Genomic DNA, 21,289 nt, shown 5'->3' with positions numbered 1-21,289 from the left:
TTTTTTTTTTCCCACGAGCGTGAAAAACGCATCAAAACTTAACTTGCATGCAAAACCATCATTTTTTTCCCCTGAACAGACCCTAAGAGAATCAGTAATGCTCGTGTGAATGAGGCCTAGGGTTTATATGCAATAGATCCACCTTTTCCTATTATTTAATCTATTTTTTCGGATGCAAACAGGGACACAGTCTAAAAAAAATAAAACACACAACACACACGGAACAATACTTATGGGGAGAGCACCTTTGTCATCCTGATACATTAAAATAAAATTAATAAATAAAAATGCGAAGCATCGGTGCTCTGTGAGATCAAACACCGGTCAAGCGATCAAGCCGATTTGTGCAGATGATTACAAATTCTGTTTCCTGACCCAGTTTCGGCGCCCAGGACCGCAGGCTGCCGTTACAGTTTTGTTTGGAATGTTAAATTAGAGATTAGAAAGTGACGGCCTCCCAATCTCCATGTCTCAATTATGCAAAGCTCTCTCGGCACACGTGGGACCTGCTCATGTCGCGTTTTGACAGTCTGTGGAAGGCGACTTTGAGAATGGAAAGAAAAAAAATAAATTACATTTACAGTCAGCTCCTCCATGGCTGCTCACTTCTAGGGTCTGCGTCTCTGCGCATTGTCTCATAAAACAAATATTTGGAGACCAATTCACACGCGCGGCTATATCAAATCCCCTCAGTATAAATATTTTATGCACACAATAATAAACTCAGATAATAGATGTGAAAATACGAAGATATGGTTTTCACTGGAAACAGTCAACAAGCTGGTCGTCAGCCAGATCACCAAGCTACAATGTGCAAAGTCCCATTACTGCATAGTGCCTGGTGTGTAGACTGTATTCTCAGAAATGGTCAGATCAAACTGCGTGCAGAGACTGATCCAGCAAGGAATGCTGGAAAATCTCCGCTCTGAGGCATGAATGATGGTGAATTCATCTCTGGATTAGAATACAGGCTGGAACAAAGTATCCGTCTACTAATCTGTCCACACATACACAATAATCCTGCCGCAAATAGTATTTATACACCAATAGGATAGGATTAGAATGTTTCAGCATTGGGAGTGTGAAAAACGCTTGAAGGTAACACCTGCAATAAATGGCTCCCATGCTGCTGCTCCAGTTCTCCCGGCAGGGCTCTGTTTACCTGGCTGCAGCAGTGACATCACATCGGCAATGTGTGACCGCAGCCAATCACTGGCCTCAGCAGTGAAGAGGCCGGTGATTGGCTACAGTAGTCACATGCTGTCGACATGAGATCACTGCTGCAGCTGGGTAACCAGAGCTTGGTTGGGAGAAACGGAGCAATGGCACAGGATCTAATCTTTACTGCAGTCCAGCTTCCATCTGAAACAGGACAACCCCTTTAAAAGTTTTTGTTCCATGGAGACAACTTACCCCAAGGTGTCGGACCCCATTAATCACAAGAACGGAGCAGCAGACCAGCATGCGTGTCCGCCACCCTATGGGACAATCGGAGGTAGCAGAGTACAAGAGCTCCGCCATCGTCAGTAGCCCACAGAACTGAATGGCGTGACAATACACACGCATGATCACTGCTGTATCCAGACAGAGGAGAATGGGCCCCCATTCTTGTGATCGTCAGAGGCCCCAGCCATCAGACAAAGGGGTTGGGTCACTTCAGAAAACAGCATTTATTATGTAGAAGTTCATACAAGGCACTTGCTAAATGTATTATCCATATTGCCTCCTGGTCATTTCCAGGGGTTCTGAGTCCACCATGCAATCCATCAGTGGTGGCCTGTGCTTGCACACTATAGAAAAAAAGCACCAGCCTATGTAAGCTCCCACGGTCCCAGCCACCATAGAGGCCGGCATTTTTTTCCCTATAGTGTGCACGGACTGACCACTGCTGCGGGATTGCAGGGTGGTCATAACCATGGAAACGAGCAGTGTATAATGCGATGGAAAAATGAATCCAGCCAGCAAAGGAAGCAATATGGACAATCACAATACATTAGTAAGTGCATTGTATTAACCTTCTCTACACGATACTTGCTGAAGTGAGACAACCCCTTTAATCCCTTTCCTGTGGGTAGGGGATGAGTTGTCTTCAAGGGACAACTCCTTTAAACCAGAAAAAGCATAGAGAAGTTAGCAGACAGCACATCAGAACAGAACTTACTGATCTACAACGCGCAATGGAAATACGTAAAGAGCCTCCTGTGGTTCTGCCAAGTAAGCCTTGGAGTCAGCTTCCCACAAGTAGGAGCTCAACTTGGAAAGGTTAGGGGGGGGGGGGAGAAAAAAAAAAGTGGAGTTACATTATGTCTTTTCTAAAACAGCCGAATGATGTAATTAGAACGTGGGTACGCTGGTCTCAGGGCTCGGCAGAAACGGACAACTCCAAAAAGGTGACAACCATGACTCTGGAGGAAGGGAGCCAACTTTCCATACCTTTACAAAGACACATTTAAAGGGAACCTGTCAGTGGGATTTTGTGTATAGAGCTGAGGACATGGGTTGCTAGATGGCCGCTAGCACATCCGCAATACCAATCCTCAGAATCTCCTCCTTGCTCCTAGACGTCAGAAAGCTAGAGCGCTGTACTCTCTCGATGGGCGAGATAGCGCATATGCAGTGTTGTCATAGTGTTCCTTCCCTGTGCTGGCATCAGTCTCAGGGAACGAACTTCACATGCGCTAGCTTGCGCATCGTGAGATTACGGCGATCTAGCTTTCGGACGTCAGGGAGCAAGGAGAAAATTCTGAGGATGCGGGCGGTGCTGGGCTCCTTCACGCTGGACTCATCTCAGGTTAATTTGTATATGTATCAAAAATTATTATTTTTTTATTTATTTATTTTTTTTTTTTTTTTTTTTTTTTACACAATAAAAGCACATGTGGACTGGGTATTGCGGATGTGCTAGCGGCCATCTAGCAACCCATGTCCTCAGCTCTGTACCCAAAATCCTGGTGACAGGTTCCCTTTAAATCTGAATTATTCTACATTTACAGTACATTCCCCGTGTGTCACAGCGGGAGCATTGTATTCATGGAAATGGGTGTCTGAGATTAGGAAAAATGGGGGCACAGGCAGGGAGAGGATGACATAAAATCGTTCACCGCTCCAGCCTTGCTACTCCAGTCCTCCCCGCGGCACTTCGTTTATAGGGCCATAGCACCCAGGTCAAATTAACAATATGTGACCACAGCAGCCAATCAGTGGCCTAAGATACTGGAGGAGGACCGGATTAGCAACACTGGAATGGTGGTCGCTTGAACATGTAAGTAAAGCTTATTCTATACCATCCACTGCCTGTGCCCCACTTTATACAAAGTTGAGAACCCCTTTAGCTCAATGGTTGACACAATTCAGTGTTCAGCTATGGCCATTCTAGCGTACAAGTCCAAGCAGAGCCTGACGCTGGCAAGCGGCCAGTTTATAGAGCCAGAGGGGTTTACTTAGGATACACTTAGCATGTAGGTCCAAGTGTGGTGACCAGGAGAAGGACGACAGGCAGCAGAGAAGAAACATGGACATCCTGGTTGGAGTGCAGTTGCAGTGAGAAGTTGACGAGCTGGTTACAGAGACAGGGCCTGAGGATCGGGAGGGGTGCAGAGTGTTGCTGCCAGGAAGCAAGGCTATGATCTGGTGAAGAGATTTTAGGAGCCAATGCTAGTTCGGTGTAGGTTGTGAAGTGACCAGTAGTTCAGGACAGATTGGCTGCCCTGAGGCCTGTTGACCCAAGGCGATTGGTTGGGTACTCAAAGTCTACTATTACAAGGCAATTTTAAGCAATAGTGAATCCTCCTTTCTCGTACATAAAGTGCAAATGTTGTACTGTATTCTACAAGCAAAGTTAAAGCAGTTGTCTCAGGTGCGCTCAAAGTAGGCTAAAATAAAAAAAGATAAAAATAAAGAATTGATGCCCACTTTCAGGAATACCCCACTGATCCCATTCTGTCCCATACTGGGTCACACCTTCTCTCTTCTCGATACACATGTAATGTCTGGACATGCCTGCCTGTGGCCCACGATTAGCTGAGCAGGCATGTTCAGGCATTTCCGGTCTTCGAAATGGGACCAGGAAGTAGAGCCCAGCATGGACCTGATAAATGTTAGAGCGGTGAGACAGGTCAAGCTTGTTGCAGCCAAATCCGAACCCATCAATTTTGATTGATAATCCTGAAGTGAGGAAACATCAGGGGCTTGCAGGATCTTGCACACATGAGTGACCCTCCAGGGGGAGTACACCCCGTTTCACTGCAGGATTAGAACACAGCAATGTATGTGAGATCTAGCCAGTGTTATCCTCCGAGACATCAAGCCAGATGGGACAGGATTTGACCCAACTTCTGAGGGTATCCACCTCGATGTCAAACAGATAGTCTGCATACATCACTAGCTGTGATCAAAGTTGATTTTTGGCAAAATGAGGCACCTACATGGGCAATAATGGACACCTCCAGGCAGAACAGTCAGGTGTTGGTGGTGGTTTGGGCAGGCATTATTCTTGTGACAGGCTCTCTTTAAACAATAAATTCTAAAGCCCTCTTATCGTTCAAGAATACGCTAGCTAAATAAAGAGAAACCTACAACCCGCTTCAGTGAATAGACAACTTTGTATTCATGATGGGATACCAGCCTAAGCCCTGGCATGAGCTTTCTCCTGTGCCAAGTGGCTCCACCTAGTGACTAATAATCTACAAGGATAAGAAGAGGGGGCAAACTGTTCTGCCCACATTTCTGTTCAGAGAAGTCTCTGAACACCTGTTGTGCCTATCGAAACAATATATTTACTGGATTAGCGGTAAACTAGAAAAATAGAGCACCACATGGACCAGCATGGGGAGGAAGAACACTGGGGCTGCTCTTCAAGAAGCAGTGGAGAATAACATACAGCTACAGAGGCCGAAAACTAATGAAACCTCAGCGCTGGTCATTCACACATCTGTCATATCGGAACTTGTCGATGCTTACAATTACACACAAAAGGAATGTATGACTCATGTCTAGGTCACCTCGGTGGTGGAGAGCCAAACTAAGGTCATCAGGAGGATGACAAGGCAATTTCTTCTCATTTCGATCACTGGTTAAAGGGGTTGTCCCACCAAAAATATTCTACATTTTTCAAACCAGCAACTGGTTCTGAATTCATGCAACAGCATGTAATTAAAAATGTTGTATAGCCACTGAATTATTATTTAATAAACTGTAGATGTATAGCGCCACCTACTCTCTTCGCTCTTCCTAATCTCTGTCCACCACACTGACTAGGTCGCACATGCTCAATTCTATTAGTCAACTGCCACCAGCTGTATCTATTGTTCGAACACTGACCTGTGAATGAGGCTTAACTATCACAGCTTCTGTCAGTGATTTCCATCAGCGATTGGGAGCCAAAACCAGGATTGGAGCCTCCACAGACATAAGGTATAAGGAAAAGATCTGCTCCTGTTCTGTGATTAGCTGGTTTGGGCTCAAAATCACTGATGGAACACTGATGTGTGAATGAGGCATTACAGAGCATAACGCTAGGTCTACACAACAACATGTGTAGACCTAATGTTGCGTGACAATTTTTATAATGGTAGTCTATGGTGTGGCACTGCGACAAGCGACTGCAAAGCGAAAGTCGCAGAAAAATCCCTCTTGAATAGTTTTTGCAGCATGTCACCCCTATAGACCACCATTATAGAAATTGTGGCGCGACATTGGTGCAACGTGTAGACCTAGCCTAAAGGATACTCCTAAGAAAGGACCAGGGTTGCCAGAGTCTGAAAAAACATACATGCATCCATTATTATTTTTTTGAGGCTGGTGGCACCTGGGCAGGTTATTTTAGTGGTAATTATTATTTCCCAATTTTTTTGTTAAAGGGGTTGTCCCACAAAAAATAATTCTACAATTTTCAAACCAGAACCTGGATCTGAATACCTTTGTAATTGCATGTAATGAAGAATTTAGCATACACCACTGAGTTATTCACCGAAATGTATCTGTATAGTGCCACTTGCAGTTTTTTTTTTCTCATTTCTTTGTTCTGCTCTCTGAGACGGCCGCACATGCTCAGTTTCATCCTTCAACAGCCTCCTGAGCTGTGATAGGCAGAGCATGGACACGCCCCCTTAGCTGCAGCAGAGAAGACACTCCCCCTGAGCTGTCAGCTTGATATAAATCTAGCAGAGAACTGAATGTGGAGATCTCTGGATCCATGTGAGGCGCAGGGCTGGTTCTAGCTTTACTATACGATTTCTAATTTTCATTTTTTATATTAAATATGGGATAACGCCTTTATTTTTTCTTAAAGGTGAATTCATGCAAAAAATATGGTACAGTGCATCAGTAGCATCATCATCCATTGGGGCCCACATAAAAACAGAAGTGAAGATTGATTTCCTTGCCCTTTTTTCCTCTTATTAGATAAACCTTGCATGTAGCCATGTATAAAGTATATATAAATGTCATCTCAAAATTAGAAAGAGACTCCACATAAGGAGAGTACCTGCAGGACAAATCCAGCACGTGCAGACAGAACTGTATTGGAAAACGCTTTTTTTAAATTAATACTCATTGTTAAGTTTATTTAATCATTCTGCAGCCATTATGATCAGACAAGAGCCTTGCAGTATAAAGCATGGAGGACAGATCAGTATCCCAAGCTTCCAAAAGACAGAGGGGGTAAATTTTAGGCGAGTAGGAACTTTCAATGCAATGTATAGAACATATAATATATAAAGGACCTACAGTTCTGCCCCATTCAATAACTGATTGGGGAGTTGGACACAACCAAAGATCGACCCCCTGAGCTAAAAATAGGTGTTCAGCGTTTTAGAGCTCATGCACAAGAACATGTATGCACCGTGCCCGTGCAGTGGACTGCAAATTGTGGTCCGCATTGCACAGGCACCGTCTGTGTGCAGATGTGGACCCATTCACTGAAATCCCACAGAAGCGCGTCATAGTGCTTCCGATCCATGCCTCCGCACTGTACTGTATCTTGCGAACCCATTCCAGTCAATACGGGCACGGGGCACACTGGGGCATATTTTCTTAATACTTTATGTTGTGCTGTTCCCCTGTGATCCCTACTAGAAATGTATGTATAAATGTAGAACTGGGTGTTACACTGTGTAGGGACACTCCCCTATAGACAAGAGGATTGGTAACACCTCTTCATACATTTCCAGGGGGTATAACCAAGGAATGGCACAAAGAGTCCTAAGAAAGAAAATCCTTCAGCGTTGCCATTTCACGTGAAATGCAAGCACTGGATTTACTGAAGTGTGCCGGCCAGGCCCGTGCTGCGGAGTGCAGACCCCAAACTGCAGTCCGCTATGCACCGGTGCCGACCATAGGGCCACCGTATGTAGACGCAGGACCCATTCACTTGAAAGGGGATCCGCGATTTGCATCCAATGGTCCACAAAAAGTAGTGCCTGCACTACTTTTCTGCAGTGCGGAGGTATGGACAGCGTGCTTCCGTGGGCTTCCAATCCGTGCCTCTGTTCTGCACTGCACCGTATCTCCTGGACTGCGTATCCATTCAAGTGAATGGGTCTGCATCCATGACATGGTGTTCACACGGCCGATGCCATAATACGGACACACACAGCCATGTGCATGAGTCCTACAACAGACGCGTCAGGGGTGACGTCAGGTTACCTTTAAGCAGAATAAAATGAAAATAAGGATTGATAAACCCGAGTACTGAATTTCCCATCTGGACCTACAGTTGGTTTATACTTGGATCAGTATCCTGTAGTGCTGCCGTTTCTAGAGAAGGGAGGTGCGCTGTGCAGGAGACAGATAGCGCGCACAGCGATAAGAGGGTAGAAGCTGCAGAGATAATGTGGCTGCAGAGGGGGCCATGTACAGCAGGACCTGGAGGCCAAGTGTCCTCCTAATGGTGAGCAAGCAGCTACAGGTCCAGGGAAACTAGGTTACCGATCGGCAGCTGGAAGGCTACGAGCCCGTGTCCCTGTTTTAATGGGGAGCACGCGCACTACCGCCCCACTCAGTCTCTAGGGGAGAAAAAAACAAGCTTAGGCTACTTTCACACTAGTGTTGAGCGAACTTCAGTTTTAAGTTCGGCGTCTAAAGTTCAGCTTCCGGTTAGCGGAGAATCCCGATATGGATTCCGAATACTGTTGTGGTCCGTGGTAGTGGAATAAATAATCGGCCGATTATTGATTCCGCTAGCACGGACCACAACGGTATTCGGAATCCATATCGGGATTCTCCGCTAACCGGAAGACGAACTTTAGACGCCGAACTTAAAACTGAAGTTCGCTCAACACTATTTCACACTTGTGGCAGAGTGATCCGGCAAGCAGTTCCGTCACTGGAACTGAAGGCATTAGTAAGACGGATCAGGATCCTGATCAACCTTAAAAATGTCTGATCAGTAAAGAAAAAAAAAAAAATGCAGAGATAAAACCGTAGCATGCTGCGATTTTATCTTTTGCCTGATCAGTCAAAATGACTGAACTGAAGACATCCTGATGCATCCTGAACGGATTACTCTCCATTCAGAATGCATGGGGATGAAACTGATCAGTTATTTTCCGGTATTGAGCCCCTAGAATGGAACTCTATGCCAGAAAAGAAAACCGCTAGCGTGAAAGTACCCTTAATGTCACTCAATTGCTTTGTGGGTAACCAAAATCCATGAAACTTCCAGGATAGGTTTGGGAAGCTGAGATCTTAGGTTGTGCAAAGGTTCAAGGCAATTGGTTGCAGTTTAGGCACATTATGGTACATTAAGCCATTTTCACATTAAATGTTTTAGGATGTCCCCGTCTTGGAGGCTCCAATCCTGGTTTTGGCTCACAATCACTGACTGAACACTGACTGAACACTGACTGAACACTGACATGTGAATGAGGCTTTAGAATGGGAAACCGATACTTAAAAGGCAAATAAACAGCAGGACTCAAACCTGGCACCATGATGGGCTCCTATGGGCAGGAGTTTTCTAAACTGATTTGAAGTATGGATCCTGACTGGTTGCTATGGGAGACAAGGCCGCCATCTCCGATCAACACATGGGGGCCCGGCCTGTGCTTCTTACCACCGCACACAAAGTATTTCCAGAGCTGAACAGCAAATCCAAACCTGACAAGGTCGGGAAAAAGGCGCACATTCACCACAGATCTGTCCCCAGCAGTAACGTACATTTCCCCAGGTGTCAGTAGAAAGAATTGTATTCCTCAGGGATGAGTCACTCTGGAAACATGCGAACCGCCATCATGATGCTTCATTATGTGTAGAACAGACGGCTTTTTACCTAAGAGAGGCCAGAGACCAAATAAAGGAGAGACACAATGCTGCTCCATCTGACAATGTGGGCACACAGCACCGCTCCTTCTAACGTGGGCACACAGCGCTGCCCCATCTGACAACGTGGGCACACAGCGCCGCTCCTTCTAACGTGGGCACACAGCGCCGCTCCTTCTAACGTGGGCACACAGCGCCGCTCCTTCTAACGTGGGCACACAGCGCCGCTCCTTCTAACGTGGGCACACAGCGCCGCCCCATCTGACAACGTGTAAGATATTCACATTTAGGGTCCATTCACACATCCGCAAAATGAATGGGTCCGCATCCGTTCAGCAATTTTGCACAAAGTAAGCAGACCCATTCATTTTCAATGGGGCCGGAATGTGCTGTCCGCATCCGCATTTTCGGATCCACTTCTGGACAAAAAAAAAAAAAAGGATTTTGTCAAAGATTTGACAGGATTGTCTAGAATTTTGCCATAGATCTTTCCTTTGCAGATTACTTCCCGTGAGAACATACCCTCAAAGAGATAAACCGAAGGCAAAAGTATCTGCCCGCTGCCTATTCCCCTCTTTGTCCTATGATAGACATAGCTAAGGCCTGTATTACATGAACAGATTTTGCAGGCGATTGTCAGGGAAGGGGGGGGGGGGGGGGGTGGAAGACTTCCTTCCTGGCAATTGCCTGCTCGTCAGTGGAGGAGACTGGTGTATTTACATGCAGCAATACCCTCCACAGTATGGGGAGGAGTGATCGCCAATGCCAGCGCTCGTTCCCATACAGACTGTTTGCCAGCAGCAGAGAGAGTGTTTACACAGCACGATCCGCTGCTACCAAGCGATTTTTAAATCCGTGCTGTATAAGGCTACTTTCACACCAGCGCTTTTGCTGGATCCACCATGGATCTGCAAAAACGTTTCCGTTACAATAATACAACCGCATGCATCTGCTATAAACGGATCCAGTTATTATGTCTGTCTTCGGGTACTTTCACGCTTGAGTTAGAGGATTCCGGCAGGCAGTTCCGTTGCCGGAACTGCCTGCCGGATGCGGAAATCTGTAAGCAAGCGTATAGCATACAAACGGATCCGGCTGACAAATGCATTGAAATACCAGATCTGTCTCTCCAGTGTCATCCGAAAAAACTAATCCGACTTTTTTGTCTCACATTTTTAAAGGTCTTCATGCACAGACCGGGAAACCAAATTGTTTTTTTCCAGAACACTTGGTACCGGATCCGGCATGTGTTCCGTCATTTTGGCCGGAGAAAATACTGCAGCATGCTGCGGTATTTAATCCGGCCAAATACCGCAAGCGGGACTGAACTGAAGACATCTCGATGCATACTGAACAGAATTCTCTCCATTCAGAATGTATTAGGATAAAACTGAAGCGTTTTTTTTTTTTTCCCGGTCTTGAGCCTCTGTGACGGAACTCAAAACCGGAAAACTTTACGCTAGTGTGAAAGTAGCCTAATATAGCCACGACGGATCAGTTTTCTTTTGTGTCAGAGAAGACAGATCCGTCCCCATTGACTTACATTGTGTGTCAGGACGGATCCTTCTTGCTCCGCACCACATCGCGGACAGAAAAACGCTGCATGCAGAATTATTCTTTCCGTGATGAGGAGCAACCAAACGGAACGGAATGCGTTCCCCCCACCCCCCCGCTTATTGAGATCCTATGACGGATCTCAATAGCGCAAAGGGAAAGCGCAGATATGAACGTAGCCTTACACTGCCAGATCATTGATAACAGGAGCTCCTACAAACGCTCATTAGCGATGATCTGGCCGACTATCGGCCGGTCTAATACAGGCTTTAAGCCAGGTTCACATCTCCATTCGGCAGTAGAGGAGCAGACTACCGGAATCACCATACCTGGCAGGGCCAAACGCCACCGGGCTGGATCCCCATTCACTATAATGGGATCTGGCATAAATGCCACTGGTATTTTTCTGGCAGAGAGCCATCATTTATGCCAGAAACCTGCCGGACCATTTACACAGGGAAGAGGAACCCGGCAGTGGATGCAGTAACTCTGGTAGTGTGCTCCTCTGCTGGAAGAGACTACCAGAAGGCCAAACGGAGATGTGAACAACACTGAGCTGCAATACCACACACAACCTGTGGACAGGTGTGGCACAGTTTTTTTATAAGCCTGCACAACTTAATAAAAGGGGATGCCAAGGATTACAAATGAAGGGCCGTTTCATTCTAAAAACAGCGCCCCATCTGTCCACTGGTTGTATGTGGTATTGCAGCTCAGCCCGATTAGTGAGCTGTAATACTAGACACAACCAAAGGGATAGATATGGTGTAGCTTTTAGAAGAAAGAAGCCATGTTTTCCCTAATGCTGGACAACCTCTAGAAGGGCTCATGCACACAAATGTATTTTTGTCCATGTCGTTTCGTTTTTTTTTTTGTTTTGTTTTTTTGCAATAAAAAAAAATAAGGAAATGACTCCAATACAGACAAGGATAGGACTGTTCTATTAGGGGGCAGCTGTTTTGTTTCCGCAAAATACAGAATGCACACGCCGGTATCCATGATTTTCGCAGAGCACAAAACCACTGTTTTTGTCCACATCCGAACTGCATTTGAAAGTCACTTCAATGGGGACGCTAAAGATTTAGACAGCACATTGTACGGTCCACATGCATAGGTCCGTTCCGAAAAAAAAATTATATATAAATAGAACATAGAAAAAAAATAATAATTAAACATTACGGACAAGGATAGGACAGTTCTATTATGGGCCGGACATTCTGTTCCACAAAATAGGTATCCGTGTTTTGCAGATCCGTGTGCATGAGCCCTTAGTGACTTTTTGTAGCACCAGAGCTGCGCACTTCTCATTTAAGAGGTGATACAAGCACAACTACAGAACAAGACTATTGCATGCAAATTCAATGGAAATGGTTACCAACTTCCTCAAAGCACTGAAGTATTGCTAAAAACCGCACGATGTCAGAAAACACTACCGCCTGTACGTGTCTGCTCAGGAGTGCAGCAGCGAATGCAGCGAGCTGCAGAATACACACCATGTCTGCAGGGAATAAATGAATCCCACTCACCTTAGCCACCCAACTAAATAAAGGAGACATGTCTCAGCAGAGGGCAGCTCTCCTCCACAGGTCACAGGCTACAGCCATAGGCATCGTGCTGGAGACCAGGGGTCACACATGAAGTCCTGGCCCCAGGGAGCCCCATCCTGCAGCTGACTGATCGCTTCCCACAGCCAGCATGATGTCATTGTGCCTAAGACATCCCAGTCTGAGAACTGGGAGGGGAAAGAGTTGACCCAGCAAGTTTTCACAGATCCCGCCTGTTCAATTACAGAAAAAAAAAAAAAAAAGTTTTCGGGAGGTGAAAGTGTCTCCCATGAGTCAGGAAACTGATGTCTCAGCAGCGGGTCTGACAGCAGCACCGTGACAATCGGGCCCCCTGTCTCCATGGATCGGGTGACACAAACCACAATGGAAGGGCCGCCTCATAGTTTAATGCAAGAGGCTAGAAAAGCTTTGTGAGGGAGATTAGAAACAAGATTTATATTCCTACTTTTTCCACCATTTTGTCCACACAAATGCTGCGCTCTCTGATGGAAACCTAACAGACCCCATATAAGCTCTGGATGGCAGGGTCCTCTCCCCCCTCTGTACCAGTCGTTACTAAGTTCATGCACATTGCTGTATGTGAAACCTCTCTTAGATGTACAGCGCATGGAGTTAAAGGGGTATTCCCATCATAGACCATGCGGGTATACCATTGCCTGATAGCGGTGGGACCCACACATATCGAGAACGGAGCAGGGAGCGCTGTGGCTGGAGGACCCCAGATTTCCCGTGGTCCGTCCACCACCAAGCGCTAATCCCTGCCTCTCCTATAGAAGTGAATGGGAGCGTACCGCGCACGCGCAGCCCATGCTTCCATGCATTTCTATGAGGCCGACGGAAATAGCCGAGACAGGGCTCGGCCATTTTCGGCGGCCCCATAGAAATGAATGGAGGGCGGCTGCGCATGCACAGTGCGCCTTCCTTCACTTTTGGGGCTCCGTTCTCGATATAGGTGCGGGTCCTAGTGGAGGGACCCGCACCTATCAGACAATGGGGGCATATCCTAGCGATATGCCCCTATTGTCTGAGATGGGAACGCCCCTTAACCGCTACAGGACCGCCGTACTGGCGACGGCCCTGCTCTTCTGGGTGGACGCATATACGCGTCCTCCCGCGAGAGCCGAGATTTCCTGTGAACGCGCGCACACAGGCTTTCGTAACAGCGTCTAATATACCTGTTACCTGGTCCTCTGGTGGTCCCTTTTGTTTGGATCGACCACCAGAGGACTCAGGCAGCTCACTAAAGTAGCACCAAACACCACTACACTACACTCTCCCCCCTGTCACTTATTAACCCCTTATGAACCACTGATCACCCCATACAGACTCCCTGATCACCCCCCTGTCAGGCTCCATTCAGACGTCCGTATGATTTTTACGGATCCACGGATACATGGATCGGATCCGCAAAACACATACGGACGTCTGAATGGAGCCTTACAGGGGGGTGATCACCTCATATACACTCCCTGATCACCCCCCTGTAAGGCTCCATTCAGACGTCCGTATGTGTTTTACAGATCCGATCCATGTATCCGTAAAAATCATACGGACGTCTGAATGAAGCCTTACAGGGGGGTGATCAATGACAGGGGGGTGATCCGGGAGTCTATATGGGTGATCACCCCCCCTGTCATTGATCACCCCCCCTGTCATTGATCACCCCCCTGTCATGCTCCATTCAGACATTTTTTTGGCCCAAGTTAGCGGAAATATTTTTATATTTTTTTTTGTTTGTTTTTTCTTACCAAGTCTCATATTCCACTAACTTGTGTCAAAAAATAAAATCTCACATGGACGCACCATACCCCTCACGGAATCCAAATGCGTAAACATTTTTAGACATTTATATTCCAGACTTCTTCTCACGCTTTAGGGCCTTTAAAAAGCCAGGGCAGTATAAATACCCCACATGTGACCCCATTTCGGAAAGAAGACACCCCAAGGTATTCCGTGAGAGGCATATTGAGTCCATGAAAGATTGAAATTTTTGTCCCAAGTTAGCGGAAAGTGAGACTTTGAGAAAAATAAAAAATTTCCGCTAACTTATGCAAAAAAAATAATTTTATGAACTCGCCATGCCCTTCATTGAATACCTTGGGGTGTCTTCTTTCCAAAGTGGGGTCACATGTAGGGTATTTATACTGCCCTGGCTTTTTAGGGGCCCTAAAGCGTGAGAAGAAGTCTGGGATCCAAATGTCTAAAAATGCCCTCCTAAAAGGAATTTGGGCCGCTTTGCGCATCTAGTCTGCAAAAAAGTGTCACACATGTGGTATCGCCGTACTCAGGAGAAGTTGGGGGATGTGTTTTGGGGTGTCATTATACATATACCCATGCTGGGTGAGCTAAATATCTTGGTCAAATGCCAACTTTGTATAAAAAAAAAAAAAAAAAAAAAAAGGGAAAAGTTGTCTTTTGCCGAGATATTTCTCTCACCCAGCATGGGTATATGTAAAATGACACCCCAAAACACATTCCCCAACTTCTCCTGAGTACGGCGATACCAGATGTGTGACACTTTTTTGCAGCCTAGGTGGGCAAGGGGACCCACATTCCAAAGTGCACCTTTCGGATTTCACCGGTCATTTTTTACAGATTTTGATTGCAAACTACTTCTTACACATCTGGGCCCCTAGAATGCCAGGGCAGTATAACTACCCCTACAAGTGACCCCATTTTGGAAAGAAGACACCCCAAGGTATTTTGTGATAGGCATAGTGAGTTCATGGAAGTTTTTATTTTTTGTCACAAGTTAGTGGAATATGAGACTTTGTAAGAAAAAAAAAAAATCATCATTTTCCGCTAACTTGTGACAAAAAATAAAAAGTTCTATGAACTCACTATGCCCATCAGTGAATACCTTAGGGTGTCTACTTTCCGAAATGGGGTCATTTGTGGGGTGTTTCTACTGTCTGGGCATTGTAGAACCTCAGGAAACATGACAGGTGCTCAGAAAGTCAGAGCTGCTTCAAAAAGCAGAAATTCACATTTTTGTACCATAGTGTGTAAACGCTATAACTTTTACTTTTTTTTTTTATCAAAGACATGTAGAACAATTAATTTAGTGAAAAATGTATATATGGATGTCGTTTTTTTTGCAAAATTTTACAACTGAAAGTGAAAAATGTCTTTTTTGCAAAAAAAAAAAAAATCGTTAAATTTTGATTAATAACAAAAAAAGTAAAAATGTCAGCAGCAATAAAATACCACCAAATGAAAGCTCTATTAGTGAGAAGAAAAGGAGGTAAAATTCATTTGGGTGCCAAGTTGCATGACCGAGCAATAAACGGTGAAAGTAGTGTAGTGCAGAAGTGTAAAAAGTGGCCTGGTCATTAAGGGGGTTTCAGCTAGCGGGGTTGAAGTGGTTAATGGAGCTTTCAAACAAATGGGGTTGTCACCAGATGGCTGGGGGCCACACAGAATGGTATCAAGGACCGCATGCAGTCCCCGGGGTGCAGGTTGTGCACCTCTGCTCTAAAGTAACTGGTCCTCCTCAGATCTTGAGAGTTGCACTGAGAATTGGCAATAGATAGATCGCCCTCTGTAATAGGGATCATGCACACAAATGTACTTTTCTTCCGCTTCCGTTATTTATTTATTTTTACAGGTCCTCTTGCAGAACAAGTCATTTCAAAAGGAGCTTGGACAACAGGACATTTTTATATATTTTTTCAGTGGGGAACGAACAGCACATGGTGTGTTGTCCGCATCTTTTGCAACCACATTAAAATGAGTAGGTCCGCATCCGATACGCAAAATATGGAGATTGGATGTGCATGCGAATGCCCCCTTTAAGTAGTAACTATACACGACAGTCATTTTAAAAAAAAAGGTAAAATTATTTACTAGCTGCATAATACAGAAGATGACACAATAAAACCGTTATCCTGGTTACTATCTCTACTTCAGCAGCGGTATAATGGGCGAGAACTGACCTGGTATAGCCTGGGTGGAGGATTGTATCGGCGAGGTTATGTTGTACCTCCCAACTTTCAGACACCGGGAAGGAGAACAAACGCCATGAAGTATGCGTGGCAATTATTTTTTTTTTTTTATATTAAAGGGGCATTCTGGAATTAGGACGTTATCCCCTATACCAGGGATCAGCAACCTCCGGCACTCCAGCTGTGGTGAAACTACGACTCCCAGCATGCTCCATTCACTTCTCTGGGAGTTCTGAGAACAGCCAAGGAGGTGTGCATGCTGGGAGTTGTGGTTTCGCCACAGCTGGAGTGTCAAAGGATGCTGATCCCTGCCCTATACTGTGGATTGGAGATAACTATTAGATCGGGGGGATCCCAATGATCACGAGGAGAATGAACCAGCATAACAAATGCTAAACCAGTCACTCCACTCATTTTGGGACCCCTGTTTTCGCGATTGGTGGACACCACTGATCTAATAGCTGTATGCTATCCTGTGCACAGGATATAGAATATCCTTTTAAGCCACACCTCTAACCATGCTTATTCCCACCCAAAAAAAAAATATTGAAGGGGATGCTGCTGACCTGTATTTTTTATATCAGGGGCAGGGTGCCATATGAAAGGGGTCGAGGCCTGATAAAGTGGCGTGTCATCACCCGTAGATATTTTGGTGCCTCAGACTGCTGTGCTCTGGTTCTCAATACCCACATTAACCTGTATCATCTTCCTCCTCCTCCATAGAGATGCCTCCCTGTCCTGATGAAGGGCCCAGTCCTGAGCAGCCGTGTGGTACCCCGGACAACTCCAGGATTTTAGTCCCTGGACAACATCTGAAAACTAGGTCTGTCCCCCTGGATCTGGGACAGATGGGAGCCATAGGTCCTAGGCTAGCCTGCCCATTAGTGCCGGTTTCGTCACTGGGAACACTGCTAGGCAGAAGCCTCAGCCTAGCAGTGTAGAAATATTAACAAAACAGCCCTTGTCCTGCGCGGTTCAGCACAGGCCGAGGCAGAGCATCGAAGCACGAAATGCTCCGATGCTCCACTCAGAGGGGCTGCCTGGGAGAAGAAGGGGAATATGTCCAGGTTCAGCTCTGAATCCGGACAACCCCTTTAACAGAGTTTTCCACAACTAGATATTGATGGCCTATCCCTACCTGAACAGCAGCGTTTCGGCACACGTACTTCATACATTTTTTTTTACCAGGCATGGATACATTGTAGTGCCTGCGCCTAGTATTGCAGTTCAGTCCCAGTCACTTGCACTGAGCTGCAGTACCAAACACAGACGCTGTAAAATGCATGTGCCTGGTAACCAATACAGGGGACGCAGCCCCTTCAGTCTGCTGGTTGGTGAGGGTCCCAGGAGTCAGACCCCCGCAAGTATGATACTAGTGTCCTGTCCATGATCCAGTCCTGGAAAACTCCATGTTGACCATTTGGACGCTAGAAAAGATGTCGACCAAGGGTTTTCTCAGGATAAACAATAGGCGGCTCTCATCCCGAAATCAGCTGATACAGCTATGTGTGTATATTCTAGAAGAACAGCCGCTGCTATTCTCTGGTTTTCAGTAATCATATTACATGTTGTATTTTTGGCAGCCTGAAGGCTTACATAACCACACTGTACATCCAATTGCCCAAACTTTCCCCTGCCGTTACAGAAGCCCGCCACCTATAACATCTTGTAATGCACCAGGAATGTGCACAATGAGAGCACAAGGTACTAAAAATATATAGATTATCCATCCCCAAAACTATTTGCAATCTTATTTTGGAGCACAATATCCCAGGGACTAGCCAGTAGGGAACAGGTAGTGAGCGTGCAGGTACCAGCCCCCTGCTCAATGGCGGGAGGTATATGAGCAAATATATTAGACAAAAATTTATATATATGCACACTGATGGGGTTTTTTTGCGGTCCGCAAAAACGGTTTCTGTTCCGTGATCAGTGTCCGTTTTTTCTTCCGTGGGTCTTCCTTGATTTTTAGAGGATCCACGGACATGAAAAAAAAATAAAAAAATCTAAGGCTAGTTTCACACTAGCGTTCGGCTGTCTGCTCGTGAGCTCCGTTTGAAGGGGCTCACGAGCGGACCCGAACGCTTCCGTCCAGCCCTGATGCAGTCTGAATGGATGCGGATCCGCTCAGACTGCATCAGTCTGGCGGCGTTCAGCCTCCGCTCAGCAGGCGGACACCTGAACGCTGCTTGCAGCGTTCGGGTGTCCGCCTGGCCGTGTGGATCCGTCCAGACTTCTAATGTAAGTCAATGGGGACGGATCCGTTTGAAGATGCCACAATATGGCTCAATCTTCAAACGGATCCGTCCCCTATTGACTTTCAATGTAAAAGTCTGGACGGATCCGCTCAGGCTAATTTCACACTAGCTTTTTTTTGCCAATATAATGCAGACGGATCCGTTCTGAACGGAGCCTCCGTCTGCATTATTATGATCGAACGCTAGTGTGAAAGTAGCTTAAGGCCTAGTTCACACTTCAGTGTTTGGTCAGTGATTTCCATCAGTGATTTGTGAGCCAAAACCAGAAGTGGAGCCTCCATAGACATTAGGTAGAAGGGAAAGATCTGCTCCTGTTCTATGTTTAGAGCTGCACCTGGTTTTGGCTCACAAATCACTGATGGAAATCACTGACCAAACACTGAAGTGTGAACGAGGCCTAAGTCTCCCGCCTAGACTACTGCAACATTCTCCTCTGTGGCCTTCCATCTAGCACCCTCGCACCCATCCAATCTATCCTCAACTCCGCTGCCCGACTAATCCACCTCTCACCTTATTACTCCTCTGCCTCTCCCCTCTGCCAATCCCTTCACTGGCTCCCCATTGCCCAACAAATCCACTTCAAAGTACTGAACAAATACATACAAGGCCGTCCATAACCTGTCCCCTCCCTACATCTCTGAGCTACTTTCCCGATACACCCCCACACGCACTCTCCGATCCTCACAAGACCTCCTTCTCTCCTCTCCTCTTATCGCCTCTTCCCACAATCGACTCCAAGATTTCTCCCGTGCATCCCCCGTAGTCTGGAACTCGCTCCCCCAACATATCAGACTCTCACCTACAGTGGAATCATTCAAAAGAAACCTGAAAACCCACCTCTACAGACAAGCCTACAACCAGTGACCCTGCTGCCTCTATACCGACCTGTGTGAAGTTGGCACCCCATGTTCTTAAATTTCAAAAATAAATACACCATTCGTTTGTGCTGCGTTTGTGCTGCAAAAATGAACGTTTGCGCCGCTTTGGTTTCCGAGATATTGTGCGCTTGATTTGCTGAAACCCCGCCCACTTTCCACCCCATGTTTTTAAATTTCAAAAAGAAATACACCATTCGTTTGTGCTGCGTTTGTGCTGCAAAAATGAATGTTTCTGCCGGTTCAGTTCCTGAGATATTGCGCGTTAGATTTTTATGAAGCCCCGCCCATTTTCCACCCCATGTTCTTAAATTTCAAAAAGAAATACACCGTTCGTTTGTGCTGCAAAAATTAACGTTTGCGCCGCTTTGGTTTCCGAGATATTGCGCTCGATTTGCTGAAACCCCGCCCACTTTCCACCCCATGTTTTAAAATTTCAAAAATAAATACACCATTCGTTTGTGCTGCGTTTGTGCTGGTTTGTGCTGCAAAAATGAACGTTTGCACCGCTTTGGTTTCCGAGATATTGCGTGCTTGATTTGATGAAACCCCGCCCACTTTCCACCCCATGTTTTTAACCCTGACTCTAGACCCCCCAGGTGTGCTGCAGCTTGCCCCCCTCCCGCCCCCTTTCACAACTTTTTTTGGGGCACAAGCATATTATATATTTTTTTCTGCGTATGCTGACTGTGGCCGGGACTCTTAGCGTCACTGTTAGCGCATCGCACGCCCCACCGCTGATCAACTTCGGACGGTTGATCAGCGAGTTTGAATAAAATAAAAAAAACAAATTTTTGGGTCTTATTTTTTTGTCTGTAAGGTTTAGGGTAAGTTCCCGAACACCCGTCCCCCCACACACACGCACACCAAATAAAGTTTATCACACACACACACTCCCCTATGGCCTGCCGGATGTTCTAGGCGGCATATGCCCAGCTTGCCTCCGAGTCCGAGAGCCCCAGTGAGGACGAGGATAACCCCACTTTCCTTTTGTCATCCGCGTCTTTCCTTTTGATGATGAGACCCCAAGGCGGCGGAGACGCCGCCAGGTGGAGCAAGGAGACCGCCATGCTATGGACCCTGTGGCCCACACTAGTACGAGAAGCTCTGGGGCTCGTACTAGTTTTCCGGCCCACCAGTTAAGACCACCGGAGCCCCCTACCGGTGAACTTGTCTGGTATACCCCAGAGCGTTTTGAGCCCGTGATTCCTGATTTTGTAGGCCAACCAGGAATCCAGATTTCCACAGTGGGCTTCACTGAATGCGACTACTTTAGTCTTTTTTTCAGTGACCCCTTTGTGAATCTGATGTTGGAGCAGACGAACCTGTACGCCCCACAGTTCATTGCTCAACATCCGGGCTCCTTTTTGGCTAGGCCCGGTGGCTGGACTCTGGTCCGTGCAGCCAAGATGAGGACGTTTTGGGGCCTCGTGCTGCATATGGGCCTAGTCAAGAAACCTAGTGTCAGGCATTACTGGAGTGGGGATGTCCTCTACCAGACCCCACTTTACAATTATGCAGATAATGCAGCATGTCCCCCCAAGGTGATCCCGCCTGTACAAAATCAGGTCGGTCATCGATCACTTTGGGGCCAAATTTGTGCAGGTCTATGTACCTGGAAGGGAAGTCGCGGTTGATGAGTCTCTCATTGCTTTCAAGGGGAGACTCATTATCCGCCAGTATGTTCCCTCTAAGCGGGCGAGGTATGGCGTGAAGCTGTACAAACTTTGTGAGAGTACCTCAGGGTGCACTTACAAGTTTCGTGTGTACAAGGGGCGAGATTCCCGTATTCAACCCCCAGAATGTCCCCCCACTCTGGGTGTTAGCGGGAAACT

General features: G+C 46.4%; 1 protein-coding gene across 9 annotated transcripts in view; it reads right to left on the bottom strand.

Moving 5' to 3' along the window:
- Positions 1-21,289, bottom strand: part of TBC1D1 (TBC1 domain family member 1) — a 226,342-nt gene that overhangs the window by 131,159 nt on the left and 73,894 nt on the right. The window contains exon 1 of one of the 9 annotated variants that reach the window (XM_044298130.1): positions 12,339-12,491. The exons of the other annotated variants lie outside the window; for them this stretch is intronic. Within the exon in view, the coding sequence (XP_044154065.1) occupies positions 12,339-12,368 (30 nt within the window). The 5' untranslated portion in view covers positions 12,369-12,491. Of the gene's footprint in view, positions 1-12,338; positions 12,492-21,289 lie in introns of those variants that run through there. 9 annotated transcript variants of the gene reach the window in all.

This window comes from Bufo gargarizans, chromosome 1 (assembly GCF_014858855.1).
Source record: "Bufo gargarizans isolate SCDJY-AF-19 chromosome 1, ASM1485885v1, whole genome shotgun sequence".
Lineage (NCBI taxonomy): Eukaryota > Metazoa > Chordata > Amphibia > Anura > Bufonidae > Bufo > Bufo gargarizans.
This window is presented reverse-complemented; position numbering and strand designations above follow the sequence as displayed.